The 20,982-nt window shown below is 44.0% G+C and overlaps 1 protein-coding gene across 2 annotated transcripts in view; it reads left to right on the forward strand.

Moving 5' to 3' along the window:
* SH3BP5 (SH3 domain binding protein 5) overlaps positions 1-20,982 on the forward strand; it is a 77,304-nt gene that overhangs the window by 12,738 nt on the left and 43,584 nt on the right. For both annotated transcript variants that reach the window (XM_051961491.1, XM_051961490.1), the window contains exon 3: positions 16,195-16,323. In XM_051961491.1, coding sequence (XP_051817451.1) covers positions 16,195-16,323 — 129 coding nt within the window. The remainder of the gene's footprint in view (positions 1-16,194; positions 16,324-20,982) is intronic.

Here is a 20,982-nt window from a genome sequence, read left to right on the forward strand (position 1 = left end):
CAGCTCGTTTTAGCTGAAATCCTCCTCGGTGAGAAGTTACTTAATATACCCATGGCCAGATAAATGCCTCCGGTTCTAAAGGCAATATTGCTTTATGTAATGTATGTATTCTTAACGAAGGAGCTTTTGTGTAATTTGTAAAGACAAATCTGCATGACTTGCAGAAGTCACTTTCATTTCCTTAAAGGAAGAAAAATTTTTAAAAGTTTTTTTTGTGGTATTTGGCTTATTTAAGAGATATTAATATTTGTTTCAACAGAGAAACAGACAGATGGAAAGATATGGCCCCGAGAGAGACAGTGACCATCCACTGTTTATATCACAGCCCTCAACAAATAGATTCATTATAGATTCTTGCTTCAGTTGACTGGTTAACCGGACCAGACCTCCACGTGATAATGAATCCTGGATGTGTTCATTTGTTCCTCCTCTCCTTACTCTGTTCCCACAACATATTTTGTGGCCAGATTGAAAAAGACAAGACCGATTCCTCCTCATTTGGCCACGTGTCGGAGCACAAAAATGTTTCCTATCTCATTTTCCGGCAGATATTGAGATAATGACATGGCTGGTTTGAGGGTCTAGGCCACTCTTGACTTAAGGTTTTCCTTTCAAGGCTTGTCAGCAGAGATAAAAGTAGGATCTTTCAGCTGGAGCTTTGACCTTTTGGGTGATTGCTGCATTTTGACCTAACGTGTCCAGGACAGAGGAAGCATCTTTCTTGGGGTGCTATTAATGCTCCTGGGATTATAGTCCCATAGTGTAGAGCAGGAAGTATCCTTAGAGGCAGTCATTTTATAGATAAGGAAACTGAGGTCTAGGGAGACCGAGACATACTGGCAGGAGGTTTCAGAGTGGGAGAGGATGATGGGGGAGAGCATGAGCGAATGAGATTGTGAGCTGGCAGAAGACAGACTGGGGAAATGGATGCCTCCTTTCCCTATCTGGTTCTAAGCGCTGTGTCCCCCCCACCTTCTCCACCTTGGTTCTCTCTGCTATTGCCCCTCACCAACTATTTTTGCCCCAAGGGAATTGAATCAATCAACAAATATTTATTATGAATTTACTGTGTCCCAGGTACTAAGCTAAGTGCTCAAAAAGTTCCTCGTTCCACTCCTACTTGTCCAATATATTATTGAAGGGATGTTTATTTGGACACACCTTAACCTACATTACCCACAAATCTATGTTGCCTTTTCTCCCCCAGTCTGAATTTCTGGGACCCAGTGAGTTTTCCCTCCTCCTTTGCTGGAGTGACCTTCTAAATAGCTACACTTGAGAGTTAACCAGGCAGGTTAAGTATTAACTCATCAGGCAGAAGGAAAGAATTTCTGATTAGCTAAGACACTGAGCTAAAAAAGACAGATCTGGTAAAAGCATGAGTGAGCGGTTTGGATGCAGTAAAACTGACCCTAAGGAAGGCTCATGGGTCATGCTCTTGACCCTGTTTCGCAAGCTTGTGAAAAACCTGAATTTTATGTAGGAACTTGAACTTTCGACAAAGTGAAAGATTGTTTGTCAAAGCCCAAACCCAGGCGTGAATATGAGGAATGAGAAGGTCCTCTTCAGGTCCAGGCTGTAAGCTACAATGCAACCTTGCCTCATTGGCCCAATAGTTGGTTTGGGGGAGTCTCCATTTGGGAATGGAATCCTGGTGGTGACTTCTTGCCTAATGGCACCACCTTTTCTCTATGGTCTTGCCAAGCAAGTTGGGAAAAACTTAAGCAAATGGAGATTCAATCTGAAGAGCTGGCATTGAACTCATTCTTTCTCCCAAGAATATTCTGAATTAACTGTGATTCTTGGGACTGCAAAAATCCATCATTTAATGAACAACAATTGGCTTTAACTCCTTCAACTCACTTTTTTGTTCATCCCTTTTTGAAGTTGAGAGAGAAGAGAGTTCCTAAATTTTCTGACGGTAAATTTAGCTTTTTTATAAAAGAGAATATTTCACTTAAAGAGACCACTCAGAATGTGGTCAATTTAATTTTGGGGTCTCCATCCTAAGCATGGAATCCAGATTGATTAAGAGCCTTGACTATGGAGGCAGAGCATAAACTTGAATTTAACTTCCCTCAGCCTCAGTTTCCTCATCTGAAAAATGAGGACATTAAACTAGGTGACCTCCGAGGACCCATCCAGATCTTTGATAATAAGGGAAAATAACACAAAACCCTACTTTAATGGGTAGGTTGGTATTCACATAGGATAAAGTTGAATCTCTAGGGTGATTGCTATAGTTTACCATTGACTTATCTGGGATCTTTTAAAATGCTCCCAGGATAGGAGGCATTGGGGGCGTGGTGGGAGGGAACATTGGACTTGAGGAAGTTAAGATCTGAGTTCATCTCTAGGACTAGCTTCATCACTGGTAGGAATAAGGATCTCTTTATTGCCTTCCTCATAGAGTTTCATTTTGAGCCCCAAATGGAGACATCCCTAATGTATAGTTAAGCCTCTGATTTCAGGAGTCTGATTTCCTTTCCTTGATTTATGGTGGCTTAAGACAGATTTTTAACATTGTGGTTAAATTCCATGGCTTTTCTGGCCCGTGCAATAAAAACAAAGTAACTGAAAGCAAATTCCTGTCTCCCTATCCTCCCTTCTATCTTGCCTGGAACCAAAAATACTCTTTTTAATTTTTTTTAAATGGAAAGCCTCCAAAAATACTCCTCCATAAGAATGTGAACTCCTTGAAAACAGGGCTTTTTTCTCTCTTTGAATTTCCAGCACGCCAGGCTTTGTACCTAGTACGCACTTAATAAGTGCGTTTTCCTTTGTTCGTTCCATACACTTCTGTCCTGCTGACTCTGCCAGGTTCCTGTTGGATCACCTATTCACATCCTCATTTGGCCTGTGATTTGCTTTAGTGAGCAGGTCATGTAGATATTGACCTGGGCCATGATAACCATAATCCCAACTAAAATTCCACCTTCTCCAGGAAGCCTTCCCCAAGCTCCTTCGTTCCAGTGCCTTTCCTCTGTTAATTCTATTCGCTTTTATTCTGTACATAGCTTGCTTTGTATATATTGATTTTCATGGAACATCCCATTAGACTGTAAGCTTTTTGAGGGCAGGGATTGTCTTTTGCCTCTCTTTGTACCTCTACTATTTAGAACATGGTAGACACTTAATAAATGTTTGTTGAATAAATGAATGATTTAGAGTCAAGTCTGGGAATAGACAAGTGAAATTGTATAGTTGTATGTCAGGCAGTTATCTTACTGAGCTCCAAAGCCCTTCTCAGCCTCAAAATGCCTTTGTTTCATTTTGGAGGGGAAGCATTTTGATGGCTTTTTCCTTTTTCATAAGTTTTTCTTTTCTCCACGGGCCCTTTTTGTTCAGAACTAGGAGAGAGGCAAGAGCACTTGACTGAAATTCAGGGGACATGAGTTCCAAATGAGTAACATTTTTTAATTATAGTTTTTTATTTACAAGACATATGCATGGATAATTTTTCAACATTTGACCCTTGCAAAACCTTCTGTTCCAACTTTTCCCCTCCTTCCCCCCATCCTCCTCCTCTAGATGGCAGGTAGCCCCATACATGGTAAATATGTTAATGTATATGTTAAATCCAATATATGTATATGTATTTATACAGTTATCTTGCTGCATGAGAAAGATCGGGTCTAGAATGAAGTTTTAAAAAAATGAGTAAAATTTTTTCAAATGAATGAACTTAACTAGTTAAGCTTTAAGGCCCTTTCTAGCTATGCAGTCCATGCTTCTGAGACTTCATTTGAGGAGAGTGAAAAGTTAGATGGAGCCCAAAGGTGAAAGTGTCCTGGAGTCACAAGGGCACCTTCCATCCCTCTTGGACTGTGTTATGATGGCCATCCAATTGTTCCTCACACAGGACCCATCACCTTGCTTGGGATGCTGTCGCTCCTCTCCTTAGAATCCCTGATTTCCTTCAGAGGGGTAGGATTGCAGGTAACATCATTAGGACTGGTGAAGGGGACTGGTCAGCAATTCCCTGCCACTTAAAGACTTGGGAAACACCTGTGGTATTGCCAGGAAATTGTCAGAAGGAGACACCAAAACCCCAAATCCCAGTTTTCAATGTCTCCCTCCTACATGAAACTTTATAGGTCTCAATTCAGGATCTGCCGAATACCCCTACTCCATCCCTCCTGCTCACTTCCTCTTCCACTTTTGCTTTGGGGGTAAGAAAAGGGGAAGGGGAAGGAGAGTCTCGGGGCCTCTCAGAAGTCACGAAATAGAGCTCCTGCACTCCCCATTCCTCACCTTGAAGACTATTTAAAGTGCTTGGGAGTTTTTTGTGCTTTGAGGAGGGACCAAAAATAATTTAGAAAGATAAATTGGTCAGGAAGGCAGAACTTTTTTAAAAAGCTGGAAAAAGTGATAACTGATCTATTAGCAAGCCTGGTGCTCTCCTGCAGACCGCCCTCCTCAGATCCATTTGGTGTCCAAGCATCTCTTCTTCAAGTTCCATGTTTCTCAACAGAACAGAACTTGTCCATGTTTCTCTGAAAGAACCTGCCTGTGCTGCTCACGTTCCTCCATCAGAGCCACCAGGAAGACTCTATCATCTCTCTCCTCTTCTAGAAGCAGGCTGACTTTCCAAGGACAGCCATTCTTCTTAGAAACTTTCTTCTAAATTGAAAAATTGTATATATGGGTAGAATGTTCCCAGTAAAATTCACAATTAACATATACAGATTTATTGCTGACCACGTTATAATATAGCTGTCAATTCATCAAGCACATTGGACTGAAAATTGCATTGATTCCTTTGGGGGAAATTCTAGATTTCATCTACCATCTCCTTTGCTTCCTCATCCCATGCTATTATTTAAAAATATTTATTGCTTTTAAAAAGTCTTACTGTCATTTCCAAAATAGTTTCCCCCCTCTTCCTTACCCATGGATAACACAAATAAGAAGGAATTTTTAAAAAGGATCTCTGTGAACAGCTTTGCAAAATTAATACTGAGCTTGGAAGTATTTGCAGTGAAGGGATGTTTAACACCAGTCACCTCCGGGCAGGGCATTTGGATGAGGAAATGACCGGGAAGCCAATATAAGCCATTTGGGGGAAAGGCTCATTCCTTAATCTAAGCTTGCCTCCTCCCCCAGTGCCTAGCATTGTGTCCCTAATAGGAAGCACTTAATAGATATTTATGATTGTTCTGCCTTTGCCAAGATCCCTTTTACAGCCATGATTTCTCATGATTTCTTGCCATTCTCAGGATTGCAGCAGAGGAACCCTTTCTCCCCTCTCCTATTTCTTCCATCAGATCATAGATTTGGAAGGGGTCTTGGAATTTCTCCATTCCAATGTCCCTAACCCAGAGTTGAAAATAAAAGCCTGTCGAGGATAAGTGAGTTGTGTCATTATTGTCTGAGGCAGGATTTAAATTCCAGCCTTCCTGGCTCCAAATCCAGTGCTCTTTCCATCGTATCCCTCAAGGAAAATTATAGTTAGAGTCCAAGGAAGGGGAGCGGGAGGCTCTGGATTGGAGATGCTTTCACAAAAGGACATTTCTTTGGCAAAGCCTTAGTAAAAGGACACTATCTTGCCTTAGCATGGGAGTTGTCCTAGAAAAATCTGGGCTGTACCAATGAGATCATCGGCCTTGGGCCTTGGGAATGGCTGCCAGAAGGAGCTGAGTTTCAGCCTCGTCCCTATTAGATTGCATGTGAGAGACAAAGGTATAAGTGGACAAGTTGCATGTTGATGGCCAGGCCTGCCTGGGTAGAACAGGGCTCGCAAGGGCCCTTCTGGCCGTGTTTTACCTTGTTTGCCCCCTTTGGGTTTTGTACAAACTTGGCCCTTTGGAGACTAACTCAGTGCTCCCCTGGAGTTGTTATCTCCATCTGGTTGATCCAAACTCAGCATTGGAAGCTGAAATTCACCTGCTCTGAGTTCTGATTCATCAAATACTTGTTAAACATTTCTTTTGCTCCGGCGCTCTGCTAGGTGGAGAGCAAAATGAAATATCCTCTGCCTTCAGAGAGCTTATATTCCATTGGTGGGGTTAAGTATAGAACAAATATATTGTTAAGAAAATATAAGCTCATTTTAGAGGAAAAGAGCTCTAGGAGGCTCAGGAAGGACACTCTTAAGTCATCGATGTCAGAAATTTGTGGTATTGATTGTTGGCATTGGTGTTGGAATCTTTGGGACCCCTTTGGGGGGTTTTCTTGGCAAGGATAGTGGAGAAGTATCACTGAAGTGATGCTTGGATGGTCCAGATTTGGAGACCACTTAGAGATGGGCAGTAGTCAGGCTGGTCCTGTTGGAATACAGTCTGAAGGTGAAGTTATGACTTTACATTGGAAAGGGAGGTGGAACCCAAACTAAAGAGAACCTTAAATCCCAAGCTAAGGCTTCGTGTTTTCTGCATTAAGCCAGGGCTTTTCAGGCAAATCCGGGGGCTAGAAAAGCCTCTTTAAAGAATAACCCCACTATCTCTTGGAATTTTGTGCTCTTATTATATAATTATAATATAATATTATATAATTAATCAGTAATTATAACTAATGATTAATGTAATAAAAACAAGAGTAATAGATGAGATGGGGTTTAATTCATGATATTAATGTTAATTATAAATTATTGATTAATAATTCTAGTTTTCCTTTATGTAGCTTATTTGTATATACTTGTTTCTCTTTCATTACATGGTAAGCTCTTTCAGGGAAGGGACTGTCTGCTTATTTTTGTACTCTCAGTACTTAGCAGAGTGCCTGGAATGTAAAAGGTGCTTAATAAGTAATCAGTAAGTCCCCAGACACTTTGGAGGGCTGTTACTCTCTCCCCAGGTACATATGGGGGAAGGAGCCAAGACCTTCCCTCTCTGCCCTTCCTTCCCTCTCTGCCCTTCCCTCCTCTCTGGCCTTCCTTCCTCTCGGCCCTTCCTCCCTCTCTGCCCTTCCCTCCTCTCTGCCCTTCCCTCCTCTCTGCCCTTCCTTCCTCTCTGCCCTTCCTCCCCTCTCTGCCCTTCCCTCCTCTCTGCCCTTCCTTCCTCTCTGCCCTTCCTCCCCTCTCTGCCCTTTCTTCTCTTCCTTCCACTTTCCAGGCTGACTGGAATTTGCCTCATCTTATCCAGCTGGTTTTCTCCTGACTGAACAATAGGGATGTTTTCACAAAACGTCCGAAGCCCAGACTGCTGGAACAGGTGGGATGTGTGATCCCTCGGAAATGCTTTGGCAGAATGAATGGCTCCCATAGCCTGATTCATCTCACCGATGTGACATACTTTTCAAATCTGAAAATGCGAAGCTTCATAGAGGCAGACAGGGATCCCTGGGGTGCTGATTTTTTAAAAAACAAAGCTGGTTAGCTGCCATGGCGCTCTAAATGCTTTTCTTCTGGGTGGATCAGAGACATGTCTGTACTCCTGGGCAGGCCTGAGTCCAGCGGCTCCCTCCCCGTACCATATGGAGAGCAGCTGCAGCCGTGTCCAGAGCAAAGCTCCACCAGGCAGTGTGGATGCCATTTCTAATCACGGCACACAAATTAGCCTGCAGTGACGTCAGCCCTTGCTGGGAAGGAGCTTCTGAATTACAGGCGGGTCGGTGTCAAATGTTGGCTTTTTAGACCCACAAAGAAATTTAAAGACATTTTTAAAAACTATTTAGCTTTAAGTAAATATCACAAAAAACCCCAAACAATACACTCTAAGTCATTGGTGTCTGAAATGTTTGTTGTTTGTTTGTTGGCATTAGTGTTGGAGTCTTTGGGACCCCTTTGCGGGAGGGGGGTTCTTGGCAAGGATAATGGCCATTTCCTTTTCCAGTTCATTTGACAGATGAGGAAACTGAGGCAAACTAAAGTAAGTGGTTTGCCCAGAGTCACACAGCTAGTAAGTGTCTGAGGCAGATTTGAACTCAGGCCTGGCTGTGCTATCTAGCTGCCTCTGGTATCTATAAACAGGATTTTATTTCTAGGGACAAATTTCTCTGGAGTTGTTCACCATACCACGAATGCTCTTCCCTAATACTTAGCCTCTTCTACCCTTCACCTCTTAGAATTCCTAGCCTTCTTCACAATTGGTTTAAACCCCATATTCTACAAGAGACCTTTGCCAAGGGAATACTGGAATCCGCTTGTACTGGCTGATTGTTAAATTTTCAGTGGGGAGCATTTATCACCTCGGAAATAGGCATATATTACAAATTGGAGTTATTGTTTTCCTAATTGCCAGGGTTTAAAAAAGTGATGGAGAATATATTGATGTTTGTGGTTACTTTTGGGGGAGAAAGGAGAGGGAAGTTGGTGGTTAAACATTTACCAGCTCAAATGGCCTCAGATACTTAGTACTTACTAGTTGGGTGATCCTGAGCAAGTCACTTAACCCCAATTGCCTAGGGGCAGCTAGATGGCACAGTGGATAGAGCATTCGGCCTTGAATTCAGGAAGACTGAATTCAAATGTGGCCTCTGACACTCCAGTACCTTCCTGGACCTTTCCTTGTTTCCTCCTCTCCTATCCCAGAAATTGCTTTGTAATTAGGAGCATAGATTTATACATTTAGAACTAGTTGAGAGGGATTCCCCAGGTCAGTAACCCCAATCCCCTCATCTTAGAGATAAAAAACTGAGAGCCCAGTGTTCACATCCCAGAAGTGAGATTACAGCCCAGATGTTCTGACTCTGAGCTGTGCTCTGTCCATTATAATTTTTAGACAAATTTATATATGTACATGAGACTTCTCTCATGAAAAGGCAACAGGCATTTATTTGTGTGCTAAGTACTTGGCAATTATCCGATTTGATCTTTACAACCACCTTGGGAATTATAGTTGAGGCTGAATGATTAAGATCCCATCACTAGTAAAAGGCTGTATTTTAGGACTCCGTGTCCAGTGTGGTGTGCACTGTAGAGAGGACTTCTCCACCCTGTAAAAACTGTTTCTGCTTCTCTTTGTATCCCTAGGGCTTAGCAGAGTGCCTTACATACAGTAAGCACCTAATGGATGCTTGCAGTCAAGTCAGCAAACATTTAATAAGCACCTACTACCTATCTCTGTTACTGATTGCCGGGGGTACAAAGGTAAGAGATATCCCCTGTCCTCAAGGAGCTCCCAGTGTAATGGGAGAGTCAACTTGAAAACAACGAGGTAGGAACAAGATACAAACAGGAAAAATGGGAGGTGATCAATGCTTCTATTCTCATGATAGGAAAAGCTCCGTGGAAGTAGGATTTCAGCTGGGGTTCCGGGAAGCCGGAAGGCAGAGACGAGGAAGGAGAACATTCTTGGCGTGGGGATGTCGGGGAAAATGGCGCCAGTTGGTGGCGGAGTCTTGGGCAAGGAGTAGCTAGGAGGCCAGTGTCAATTGATCAGCTTGAGCCAGGAAGCCCTGACTTCCAATCCTTTGCAAAGCCAGCCCTAAGGTTCTTTCCAGGTCCTGGTCTCTAACCCAGCTTAAGTTTCCAATCTTTGGGTTTTTCTGCTGCTCTGAGTTCTGTCTCCTTCCAGACATGTTGAATCCCAAACTTGAGTCCCTTTCTCTTTTTTTAATGGAAAGAAAACAAAGAAAGGACTTGATTATCCATTTGGTTGAATCAGATGGGTGGTTAGGTTTGGACTCCTGTGTGGCTTTTGTGAGAATCTGGACCGGTACCAATTATGCATAATGTGGGCAGCGGGTCTTCTGCATGTAAGGGGGGAAATGTAAGCCATGCGGAAGCCTCCCAGACCCCTTCAGTGCCCCTTGGGAGGCAAAGCACAAGGGATATGGTGCTGCCCTCTGGCCTTGGCCAATGATAGGACTTGGGGGAATATGGTACTCTTTGATCTTGGCCAATGCAGGATACCAGGGAATAGGGTCTTGGCCAGTGGCAGGACACAACGGGGATGTGGTCTTCACCAATGGCAGTACATAAGGGGGATGTGATGCTGCCTTTGGCCTTGGCCAATGGCAGGACACAACGGGGATGTGGTCTTGGCCAATGGCAGGACACAACGGGGATGTGGTCTTGGCCAATGGCAGGACATAAAGGGGATGTGGTGCCGCCTTTTGGTCCTGACCATATTTATTAACAAAAAACTTCCTTTGATTGGAAAGATGGCAGAGCCGAGGGCCGGAGAGCCGGACTGAGATAGTGTTGTTGTTTACGGGCTTAATGGTTCGGGCAGTTGATGTTTTCCTTCTTCCCTCCTCTCAGACTATCCCCACCCTCGCTTCCAGATCCTTCTCCTTGATGATTTTGCCTGAAAAGACTTCAGTCAGGATGCTTTCTGAGCCACACAAAGCTCTCTTGGGTTATATAACTGTCAGAGACCCAGCTTCAGGGAGTGGGGGAGGCAGCAGGCTTTGTCTCTCAATTTTTGTCATCTGCTCTCTCTCTAAATTTTAATTATAAACTCGGAGTTGGCTATTTTAGGGCTGTTACTGGAGAAACACAAAGGCTGTTCTTGGTCTCGCTTAGTCTGTCTCCTATGATTTCGAAGAGATTCCAGCTAACCATTTCCCAGCCCCTAAACTCACTTCTCGAGCCCATTTCCCAGCCCCCTAAGCCCCCCTCGAAGTTTTTTCCTCAGGCAAATGGACCCGGAAAGCCGATTTTGTCCACTGGCCAACTGAGAAGACTCCCTCTGAGGATTGTTTTCAACATGCTTCTTAAATAGGAAACTAATAGCAATTAAGTGCATTTGTTTTTCGTGAAAACAGCCATTAGTAAACCTCAATCAGGAGTCTTCCTTTGGCCCAATGTATCTTATTTTCCTGCGTTTGTGACGAAAGAAAAGAATCTGAAACTGGAGCGGAGAGCGTTGACATCTAGAGGTTTATAACTTTGTGATGGAGAAGGAAATGGGAAAACACTCCAGGGTCTTTGTCGACACAACCCCAAATGGGGTCCCAAAGTTGGCCTGGACATAAGGGCCGCAACAAAAACATCTTAATGAATCCGGGGGCATTCCAGTCAGGGCATTAATAATTGTATAAACCTGGATATGGCACTTTCTGAGCCTCCCCTTCCCCTTCTCTTTATTTTATTTTTTTTAAATTTATTTATTTTTTTTAATTTTTATTTAATAATTACTTTATATTGACAGAATCCATGCCAGGGTAATTTTTTTTTTTTTACAACATTATCCTTTGCACTCGTTTCTGTTCCAATTTTTTCCCCCTCCCTCCCTCCACCCCCTTCCCTAGATGTCAAGCAGTCCTTTATATGTTGGATATGTTGCAGTATATCCTAGATACAATATATGTTTGCAGAACCGAACAGTTCTCTTGTTGCATAGGGAGAATTGGATTCAGAAGGTATAAATAACCCGCTTCCCCTTCTCTTTAAAATCAGTCGATGACTGGGTTCATCTCCTCTCTTAGACATTTGTTAGCTCTGTCGACACGGGCATGTCACTCTCTTAAAGATTTATCTACTGAGTTATAATAATTGTTATAAGTTGAGTGGGTAAAGGGAGTTCATACATCGAGGCTTTGACATTTTAAAAATATTTACCTTCCAGATACTTTTTTTTCTCTGCTTATACATGTACATTAATTTTTTAAATATGCATTTCTTTATGAATCATGTTGGGAGAGAAAAAATCAGAACAAAAGGAAAAAAGCGTGAGAGAGGGAAAAAAAAAGAAAAAAGAAAAAAAAAGTTGAATATACACACATGTTGATTGACATTCAGTCTCTCTGGATACAGATGGCATTTTCTATCCACAGTTTATTGGGATTGCCTTGGATCACTGAACCGCAGAAAAGAACCAAGTCTGTCCTAGTTGATCATTGCACAATCTTGCTGTTCCCGTGTACGATGTATTCCTGGTTCTACTTGTTTTGCTCAGCATTACTTTGTGTCCACATATTTTTAAGGTCAGATGAGATACCAATAGCTAACATTTATATATATTTACCTTTCAAATACATTTGAAGGGTCAAATGAAATACCAATAGGCAACATTTACATAATGCTTACTGATGTCAGGAATTGGGTTAAGTGCTTCACAAATGTTATCTCCTTTGATCCTAACAATAATCCTGGAAGATAGATGCTGCTGTTATCCTCATTTTACAGTTGAGGAAACTGAGGCAAACTGGTTACATGACTTGCCCAGGGTCATACAGCTAGTGGGAAGGAGTAGGAGGGAGGGAAGAAAAAAGGTTAGTTGACTTCAGCTTGATCCTGGACAAGTCATGTAACCTGTTTACCTCAATTTCCCCATCTGTGAAGTGATCTGGAGAAGGAAATGGCCAATGACTCCAATATCTTTGTCAAGAACACCCCAAATAGGGTCATGGAGAGTTGGACATCAACAATGATGTTCCAGGTACTGCGTTCTAGGGACACAAGGCATGTGTGTGTATGTATGTATGTATACACACGTCCCTGCCCCACTATTAGGTGATTTAGAGTAGATCACCTGATTTGAAGTCAGGAAAACCTGAGTTCAAATCCAGCCTCAGATAATTACATGTGTGTTTGTGTTTCTGGAAACATTGCACCTTCCTAGTAGAAGGTAAGCTTCTTGTGTACAGGGCATTTCTATCCCCAGTATATCCTAGTGCCCATAGCAGGCACTTAATAAATAAAGGCTTACCCATTTGTTTTCTAAGTGGAATACCTATTGGGTCCACTTTAGAAGGTAATTGTGAAGAGATAATGTATATGAAAATATACATTAAATATTAACATTGAACCTAAAATAAATATTTAATCTCTGTATAATTTTAAGGGAAGAATAATAGTATCATAGCTAAGATATACTAGGCTCCCAGTGCAGGGAGTTTGCATGATCATTTAAGTTACTTTGGTGCCATAATTCCTATATTTAGCAGGAGAAATATCTGTGTCTTTGACTTTTCTTCAGGCTAATAATAGATTGTAATAGCAACTGAGTCCTGGTGAGGCTGGTGTGTTCTGCCTAGATCTTAAAATGTGGCCTTTTATTTTCCCTTAAAGTGGGTGATCCTTGGAGTAACTTCAGTGGTTTGGGCATCCTGAAGGAGAAGGGAAGGACACCTGGAAAATCAAGTAAATGTGGGAAATGAAGATATATACTATGTTGCCACTATGGGAACTGTGGGAAGAGCTGGCCATGTTCCATGTGCCCAAGTGGCCACAGGAACACTGAATGGTCAGTCTCCAGGCTTGCCCAGACTAGAAAGGACTTTGAGGTCCCCACAAAGGGGAGGGGAAACTCAGCGAGGAAGAGAGAAGAATGGGAGGGTGGGAAGGAAATGGGAGCCATGGTTGGTGGGGCAGACAGTAAGTGTGAAGTGAAAGTAGACAAGGGAGTTAAAGGAGAGAAATAGTCACTATCACATCTTCTGCATGCTGTCGTTTTGTATCAGAGAGAGCTAGTTTTTTAGAAGCATCAAGACATGGCATTTAACCCAAAGGGACCTGGGACCCCATCGAGTGTGAGTTGTACCTGAAAACATCTTCCTCAACAGATGGCCCTCCAGCCTAGGTTTGGAGACCCTCCCCATGATCATCAGAGGCAGCCCATTTTCCTTCCGAATGGCTCTGATTATCCAGAAGTTTGTCCTGGAATCAAGCTTAAATTATCCTTTTTGCTGCCTCCACTTTGCCCTCTGGGGCCAATTGATTTCCCTTGTGACAGACCCTCAGATATATGAAGGTAGCTCTCAGAGCCTGCCTGTCTCCAGGTTCTTTCCTCCAGGCTAAACGTTCCTGATTCTTTGAACGGTCCGAAAATGACATGAATTTACAAGAAATTTTCTGAAATTTGTGACCCATTAGATTAGAAAGCCTCTTTTTATCTAAAGTTTAGGCATCTTTTTAGCTTCTGGAACAGAGTGAGTTTGGCTGGAATGGGGTTAGTTAGGGTGACTAAAAGCAGCTAAGTCGGAACGTGGGGTCCTTATTGGTACACAGAGCAGCAATGTCAAATGCAAATAGAAACAGGTCCCTGTACCCCATGTTGACTTAGAAAATTACAAGTTAAGATTATCTATGCTGTATTACACTTCGGTTTATTTTGTTAAATATTTCCCAGTGACATTTTAATCTAGCTCTGAGTTTTGTACACCTTGTGTTGCTGAAGGTATTGGCGGGAGGGCAGGCAGTGTTTGACATCTTTGTCCTTGGGACAGCTACATGGATCATATGCTTTCTTTTCCCTTCTCTAGTCATCCCCCCCCCCCCCCCAAAAAAAAGTTCAAATAAAGAAGAGCGGCTTTTGGAGGGTGGGGACAATCACAAAACAGCATAATCCCAAATGTCTCCTTTTGGATGCGGATCTAAATTTCTCCCTTTTGTTTTTTTCCCCTCCGCCTGTTTGGACCTTATGGCTGCTATTTCTCGATTTTCACGAATTCTTCAGCCCTAGCTTCTCTCCCTCCCAAACCTCGTCTAGAGACTTCTTAGACCCTGTTCTTTCCCCTCTCTGATGACATTTTTAGCCGTGCCCTGCCCCTGTCTGCCTCCCCCCAGCCTCACTTGACTTTGGAAGTAATTTGGATGCCCTTGATTAAGCTTGAACAAATCTCCTAGATCCGATCCACTGAAACAGGCACTGAGTGTCTAGCCCTGGGCTGGATGTTGGTTGGAGATGGAGAATCTGTAAGAGGCTTCTAGCTCTTCACAAAGTATGGGGAAGAATGTCAGCATCACAAGACCCTTATAATAGTGTTTCCTTCTATTGATGATCTCTGATTTATCCTGTTTGTCTGGTACATAGCTGTGTACAGGGCACCTCCTCCGATGGACCATGAATTCCTCCACTGTAGAGACTGTGTTTTGTGATCTGTGACATTGATATTCTTGAAATGGAGTGACCTGATGGCTGAACTAGGGTCTCTATGGACCAAACTCTGTGCCCCTGGGAGAAGGGCTGAGTTCTAGAGGGCTTGAAAGATTGGAGGATTAAGTTAAGAGAGCTGCTTGCTTATTTAGGAGTATGGGAACCCAGTGTGGGGATGGCACATTGGGCCCCTCCAAGGACCATGGTTATTTTCTGCTCCTTTCCTCATTCCCTGAATAAAATGGATGATGCTGGGCATGGAGTCAGGAAGATCTGGTGACCCTGACCAAGTCACTTAACCCCTATTTGCCCTGGAGAAGAAAATCTCATGGACGAGTTTATGGGGTCACAAAGTGTCTGAACATGATTAAATGAAGAACAACTACACATATACAAGGCATTGAAGTATTGTGGGCTATGTAAAGATGAACAAGAAGGATGAGATAATGATATTATAGATAACTCGAAAGCAAGAAAGAATGGAATTGGGGTTATAGGAGGAGGCAAAGACAAAGTATTTTGGAGATTCAGAGGAGGGGAGATCACCTCCAGCTGAGGAGGGAAAAGGCTCCATAACAATAGGACCAGCATTCAAACTAGACCCTGGAAGTATAGGGTCTAGCATTTGACAAATGGAGGTGAAAAGGTGAAGGAAGGAGAAGAATGTGGACAAAGAGATGGAGATAGGAAATTTAGGATGAGTTTGGGAGCAATGAGTAAAGAGAGGGGATGAAGGGGTGTGAACCTGGACAGTTGGGCCATTAAATAGAGGCCCCTGAAAGTCAAAAGAATTTGAATTTAATGTGATAATCAAGGAGTTTTATTACAACAATATATAACAAATATAACAATAAGCAATAACAAATAATGCATCTGTACCTTGTTATCAGCTACAAGAATTGTGTATCTTCTTTGTTCTTGGGTGAACCTTATTATATAGCATACCCATGTTTCTTAGATAGACTATGGAAATATGAATGGTATTAGCCCCTCCCAACTACTTGTATTTCCATACTCTGTAGTTGTTCTCTGCAGAGTGCATTTTATTTCTACTGATAGACTGTATGCTCCCTGAAGGTAGAGAACTTATATTTTTGTCATATCTCTAGCACCTGGCATAGGAAGCATAGCAAGAAACCCCAGTAAGCGTGGTATGATGGGACCATTGCTGCCTCCCCAAAAAGCAGTAAAAAGCTGCAAATTCCAGCTCAATGACGTACAAGAAACTTTCCATTTCTCTATCTAGAGAGACAAGATAAACACAGAATAAACATCTCAATAAAGGCTCAATCACTTGTCAAACCTCCCCTTCTTCCTCTGCCTCTGGGGCCAACCTGCAAAAGATGAGGCATCTCTTCCCTGTGATAACCTTTCAGTTTTTCAAATCTTCCTGTCCTGGTTCCCTAAAGCAGGGTATTCATATTTCTCTCTTCCCTTTCCTCTTGAATCTAACTGGTATCTGTCGCATCTCTTGTCTCCTTGGCTGCAGGATGCCCGCCAGAAATTCCGTTCTGTTCTGGTAGAAGCGACCGTGAAACTGGATGAACTGGTCAAAAAGATTGGCAAGGCCGTCGAGGACTCAAAACCTTACTGGGAAGCCCGGAGGGTGGCCAGACAGGTAAGGAGGCATGTTTACCTTGCCCTCGATGCTCCTCTCCTCTGCCCCGAGGATCACCATTTGTACGTCTTTTATGGTTTTGGTTTTAACTGGACCTGAACTGACAAATACATATGTTAAAGGTACCACTGTTCCTGTTCTTCCCAGGGAAGATCACAGGATGGTTTCCTCTGATTTTGGTGAATCTGTGGTCTGGAGCTTTGAGAACTTTAGGGACCTGCCTAGGGGCCAAGGGATCATCCTGTCAAAGCTGGGAGGGATTTTATCGTTTTTGGAATCTAATCCCCTCATTTTGCAAATGAAGAAATTGAGGTTTATAAAAATTGTGATTTATCTGCATCTGTGAGATCATAGATTTGCAACTGGAAGGAGATTTATTGACTGTCAATTCCTTCTCCTAATGTAATGGATCTTGCAGATTTTGAAACTAGCATTCTAGTGTGCAATAAGGCTTCTCAACTTAGGACTTTACAAACAAAACCCAATATAGCACTTTCCTCTAAGGAATATGAGCCTTTGACATGTGTAATACAAGAAAGGGCCCTGACTCTGGGCATCTGGGTGGGCAGTGCTGCCCTTCTCCCATCCCCCATCACTTCTCCATCACAGTGTGTGTGTGTGTCTGTCCTTGTGTCCCTTGCTGCTATTAATAGGGCTGTAGACATTGGCATTTGGACGACCCGTAGTGGGTACATTTTTGTCATCTGAGCTGATGACCAGTACACTTCCTTTGCAGCTGGGCCCGCTCATGCAGGCAAACGAAGCTGGCCCAAGACGCAAGGCATGGGGTTTGTTTTTTTCCTTTTTTCTAATAATTGCCTGCCAGGCAACAAGAACAGTGCTGCTTCTTTCAGATCTCTTATCCTCTTAATTGGGTTTGGAGTAATTAGTCATTTGACTCCCTTGACATCCAGTGGCACGTTCATCCACCACGGGGAAGCGTCCAAAGTGGAGGAGGTGGTGGAAAAAACCAGGAGAATGAGCAGCAGGGGCTGGGGTGTGTGTTGATTCCCTCTCTCCATTTCTTGGGGAAAAACATCACGCTTTATGAAATGGATAGGGGCCAGAAAGAAAACATGACCCCTCCCTCCATGTCTTCTTTATTTTTCCTATGATCAACAACTCTTAAGCCACAATTATTGATCTAGGATTGGAAGGGAGTTGAGAGACTCTTTTGGCCAGAGGGAGCTGGGCCAGACGGGGAAGTTCAGTCACCGGAATCAGGAGGTGAATTCTAGGACCTCTGATTTCAGTGTCCACTGTACCATGTTGTCTCCCCAGGAGTAGGAAAAAATGGCAGGTCTTAGCTCATTGTAGTGATCTCTGCCCTTACCCATGGCCAAGCTTTCTATCTAGGGAATGAAGATGAGCACAAATGAACAGTGGTCTTTGACATGAAAAGACTACCCAGGTTTTCTGACTTCTTTAGCCAACCCTCTCCAAGCATATTTTATATTTTCATTGCATTCCTTTTCATTTCATTTTGCATTTGCTTTTAATATTCCATTAAGCCCCAAACCAATAAGTGTTGGAAACCCTTAGAAAACATCCTTGTCCAAGTTGGGCTAATTTGAAATTGGAGGCTAGAAACTAGACCTATTCACCTAGCTTCTACCCTGTGGCTTGTAGGTGGCAGAGTGGATTGAGCGCTAGGTAGTCTTGGAGTCTGGAATACTTGAATTTGAATCCTGACTCAGAGTAGATGTCAGTTTTCTTATCTGTTAAATTCAATGGTGGAACATGGTGGTCTGTGAAGTCCCTTTCTGTGCACGTCTTTATACATTTACTAGCTGAGTAGCTCTCCATCTTTCTCAGTCTTGGTCTCCTCATCTGTAGAGGGGACTGCATACCATGGTTTTCAGAGTCCTTCCAGCATTCTGTGATTCGTGTCTCTGCCAAATCTGTCTTTCTTCTGGCCCACCTTCTTTAGCTCTATCTATCTACACTTGGTTGATTTTAGCCAAGGGTCTTGGGGCAACTTTATAATAGAGTTCATTCTTTCTCCTGATTGAGGGAGGGGTAGGGAGAAGAGAAGCAAGGCACCCAAAAGATTTGATGACCCAAGAAAGCTCCATGATGTCTGGTCACTTCCATGAAAACGGCTTGGACCCAGAAGTCTCTGTGTCCTTCCCCATGTGAAGACACTTTTACCCCCTGGTAACTCAAAGGATGTTTTGAGGTTAGAAAAGGGAAGGGGCGTATTGAACCACAGAAACGTCCAAGAGGAAGTTTGAGGACAGAAGCAGTGTTTGAATCACTGAAATGTTTGGGAGCTTGGGGCACAGGTACTCTGGTGAAAAGTTGGAGAAACTGGGATTGGCTAAGAAGGAAAAGAAAAAAACCAAGGATGATTTAAGGGTGACACGGAGCCATATTGTGGGTAAGGACGTCACTCGTTGTATAGGAAGAGTGAGTCATGTATGGCAAGACTGTAGTTCTCGCTGATATCTCTGTGGTGTTGGGACACCTTGAGGAAGGCCCCCAGCCCGTTGGACGGACTCCCTTAGAAAGGGACAACCTGAAGAATGTGACAAGAGGTGCCCCGGATGGGCAGTGTGGATGGGAGGGGACCCTCGCTTGGGGTTCTAGAGCCACTGGGCTTTGACATGCTGAATATTCTCCATGACAAACTCCCCCCATCCCCCCCAAAAAAGTGGGAGGGCCACGAGTTCCTTGGCCTTGAGGGAGAATTTCCTATCTGTGAGCGTCATTTACACCCCAGTGTCACTAATGGGGGGCTGAGCAGTTCTGTTCTTCTGAAGGCCTTTCCAAAGGAAGCAGGGATCACTTACGGAGGGCCCTCTCTGAATCTGTGTCTTGACCTTGATGCATGCTCCGCTCACTCCCCAGGCCCAGCACGGCAGTCCGCCACACTAAGACGTCAGCCAAGAGCCGGTGGTTGAGTCTGGGACTCTGGCTTGGGATTCAGAGGTCCTGGCTCTCCCTTTCTAACCCGTGTGACCTTGGCCAAATCTCTGGCTCTCCTCGCGCCTCTGTCACCTCCCCTGTAGCCCGAGGGAACTGGCCATCCACCACGGCCACCTTTGCTCATGTAGGAGGGGGAGGATAATTTCCTGCTCTGGGCATTGGCAGGGGACACGCTGGACAGATTTTGGATCGCTGGACAGATTCTGGGTTGTTGTTTTCATTTTTTATTTCCCTGCGAGCGTCCATAAATCCACCTGTCTCGGAGGCGGCCAGACTGGCTGACGCCTTCTGTGAAATGTGATGTTCCTCCCCCCGGACCTCCAGATTTCCTTGACCGTGGCTGAGGCGGACCCAAGTGGGCGCCTGCCAAGAGGGAGACAATAAACAGATAGGGATGGGTCCCCTCCTTCCTCTCAGTCCCTCCTGTTCTCCACTGGCAGCAATGATTGGGTGATTAAATGTAATTGGAAAGCAAATGAGCCATCTGGCTTTGTGAGAAGGATTTCAGGGGGCCAGGGATGACTCACCTTTAACTGAGGGAGCTGGAGGGGAAATCCTGCCCCATCCCCTCCTCTGGTGCTTGGGGCAGCTCTCAGAAAGGGAAGATGCCCTGCTGTCTCCTTGTCAGGCCAGGAAGAGAGTGACTGATGTCCAGGGCGGAGATGGATCCCAGTGAACTCCTAGCCCCTGGTGCTGAGAGCCCCATTGTCTCCACTTCCTGCTGTGGGAGGCTAGCGGAGGAAGTAGAAGGCGGCTTGTGCCAGGGGAGGAAGAGGGCATGAATGTCACCATTGATCCTGTGAGGTCTCAGGGTGGGGGGGTACTAGAGCTTGGGGTTCATGGCCTTTGCAGGCTCAGGGAGGGATGTAACTTCGTTCTGTCTCCTCCTGGCAGATTGGGCACAAGCTTCGCTCCACCACGTCCTGGGGCAGTGCCAGGCGGGCTGCTGGTTTTCCATGGCAGCCTTTTTCTTTGTAGTTTTGCTCTTTGTATGTGCAACTTTCGAGAGTCTGTTAGTTTGCTGATTTATTTATTTTTTAACTTTCAAGAGTTTTAAGTGTCCTAGAGAGTGTGCCCCACATGCAGGTCCACTCAGGACCTTCCTTGCCCCGTCTTCTTACTGCCAGGATCCTTCAGCTTGTAGCACAGAGCTTGGTACCTGGTGGATGCTTAAAGGTTATTGACTGAGACAGTGATCCCATACTATCGAGGGAGGAGGGCGGTGAAGTAGGAGTCTGAAGCCCTGGGTTCGGATGCTGCCTTTCCTACTTCCTGGCTCCATGATTGTGGACAAGCTATCGACTTAAACCTCAGTTTCCTAATCTGTAAAACAAGAATAAAAATAGCTCTTAGTCTCTTTTCAGTGGGGAGGAGGAGGAAGAGACGGGGTGAGAAGAGGAGGAGAGAAATTGGACTGATGCCCTTGGGTTTCAGAGAGCACTCCCCCAGGCTCCTTTGAGAGGAACTCCTCTCTAACTTCCTCTTGCCATCATAAAGTGCTTTGCAAACTATAACCTGGGATACCAGAGTAACAGGAAGCACCCTGCCTTCAGAGACAGAAGGTCCCAAGCCCCAAGGACCAGATGTTTTATTAGGTGAAAAAAAACTGGGTGTAAAGACAGAGTAATTTGGGGTGGGGGGATCTAGTAGATGTGGGGGGGTCGGGAAAGGCTGATATGAATGTTGCTATGTCTGTTCAGTTTCTGCCATATTTTTGTGTACTTTACATTC

Source organism: Antechinus flavipes, chromosome 5, assembly GCF_016432865.1.
Source record: "Antechinus flavipes isolate AdamAnt ecotype Samford, QLD, Australia chromosome 5, AdamAnt_v2, whole genome shotgun sequence".
NCBI lineage: Eukaryota > Metazoa > Chordata > Mammalia > Dasyuromorphia > Dasyuridae > Antechinus > Antechinus flavipes.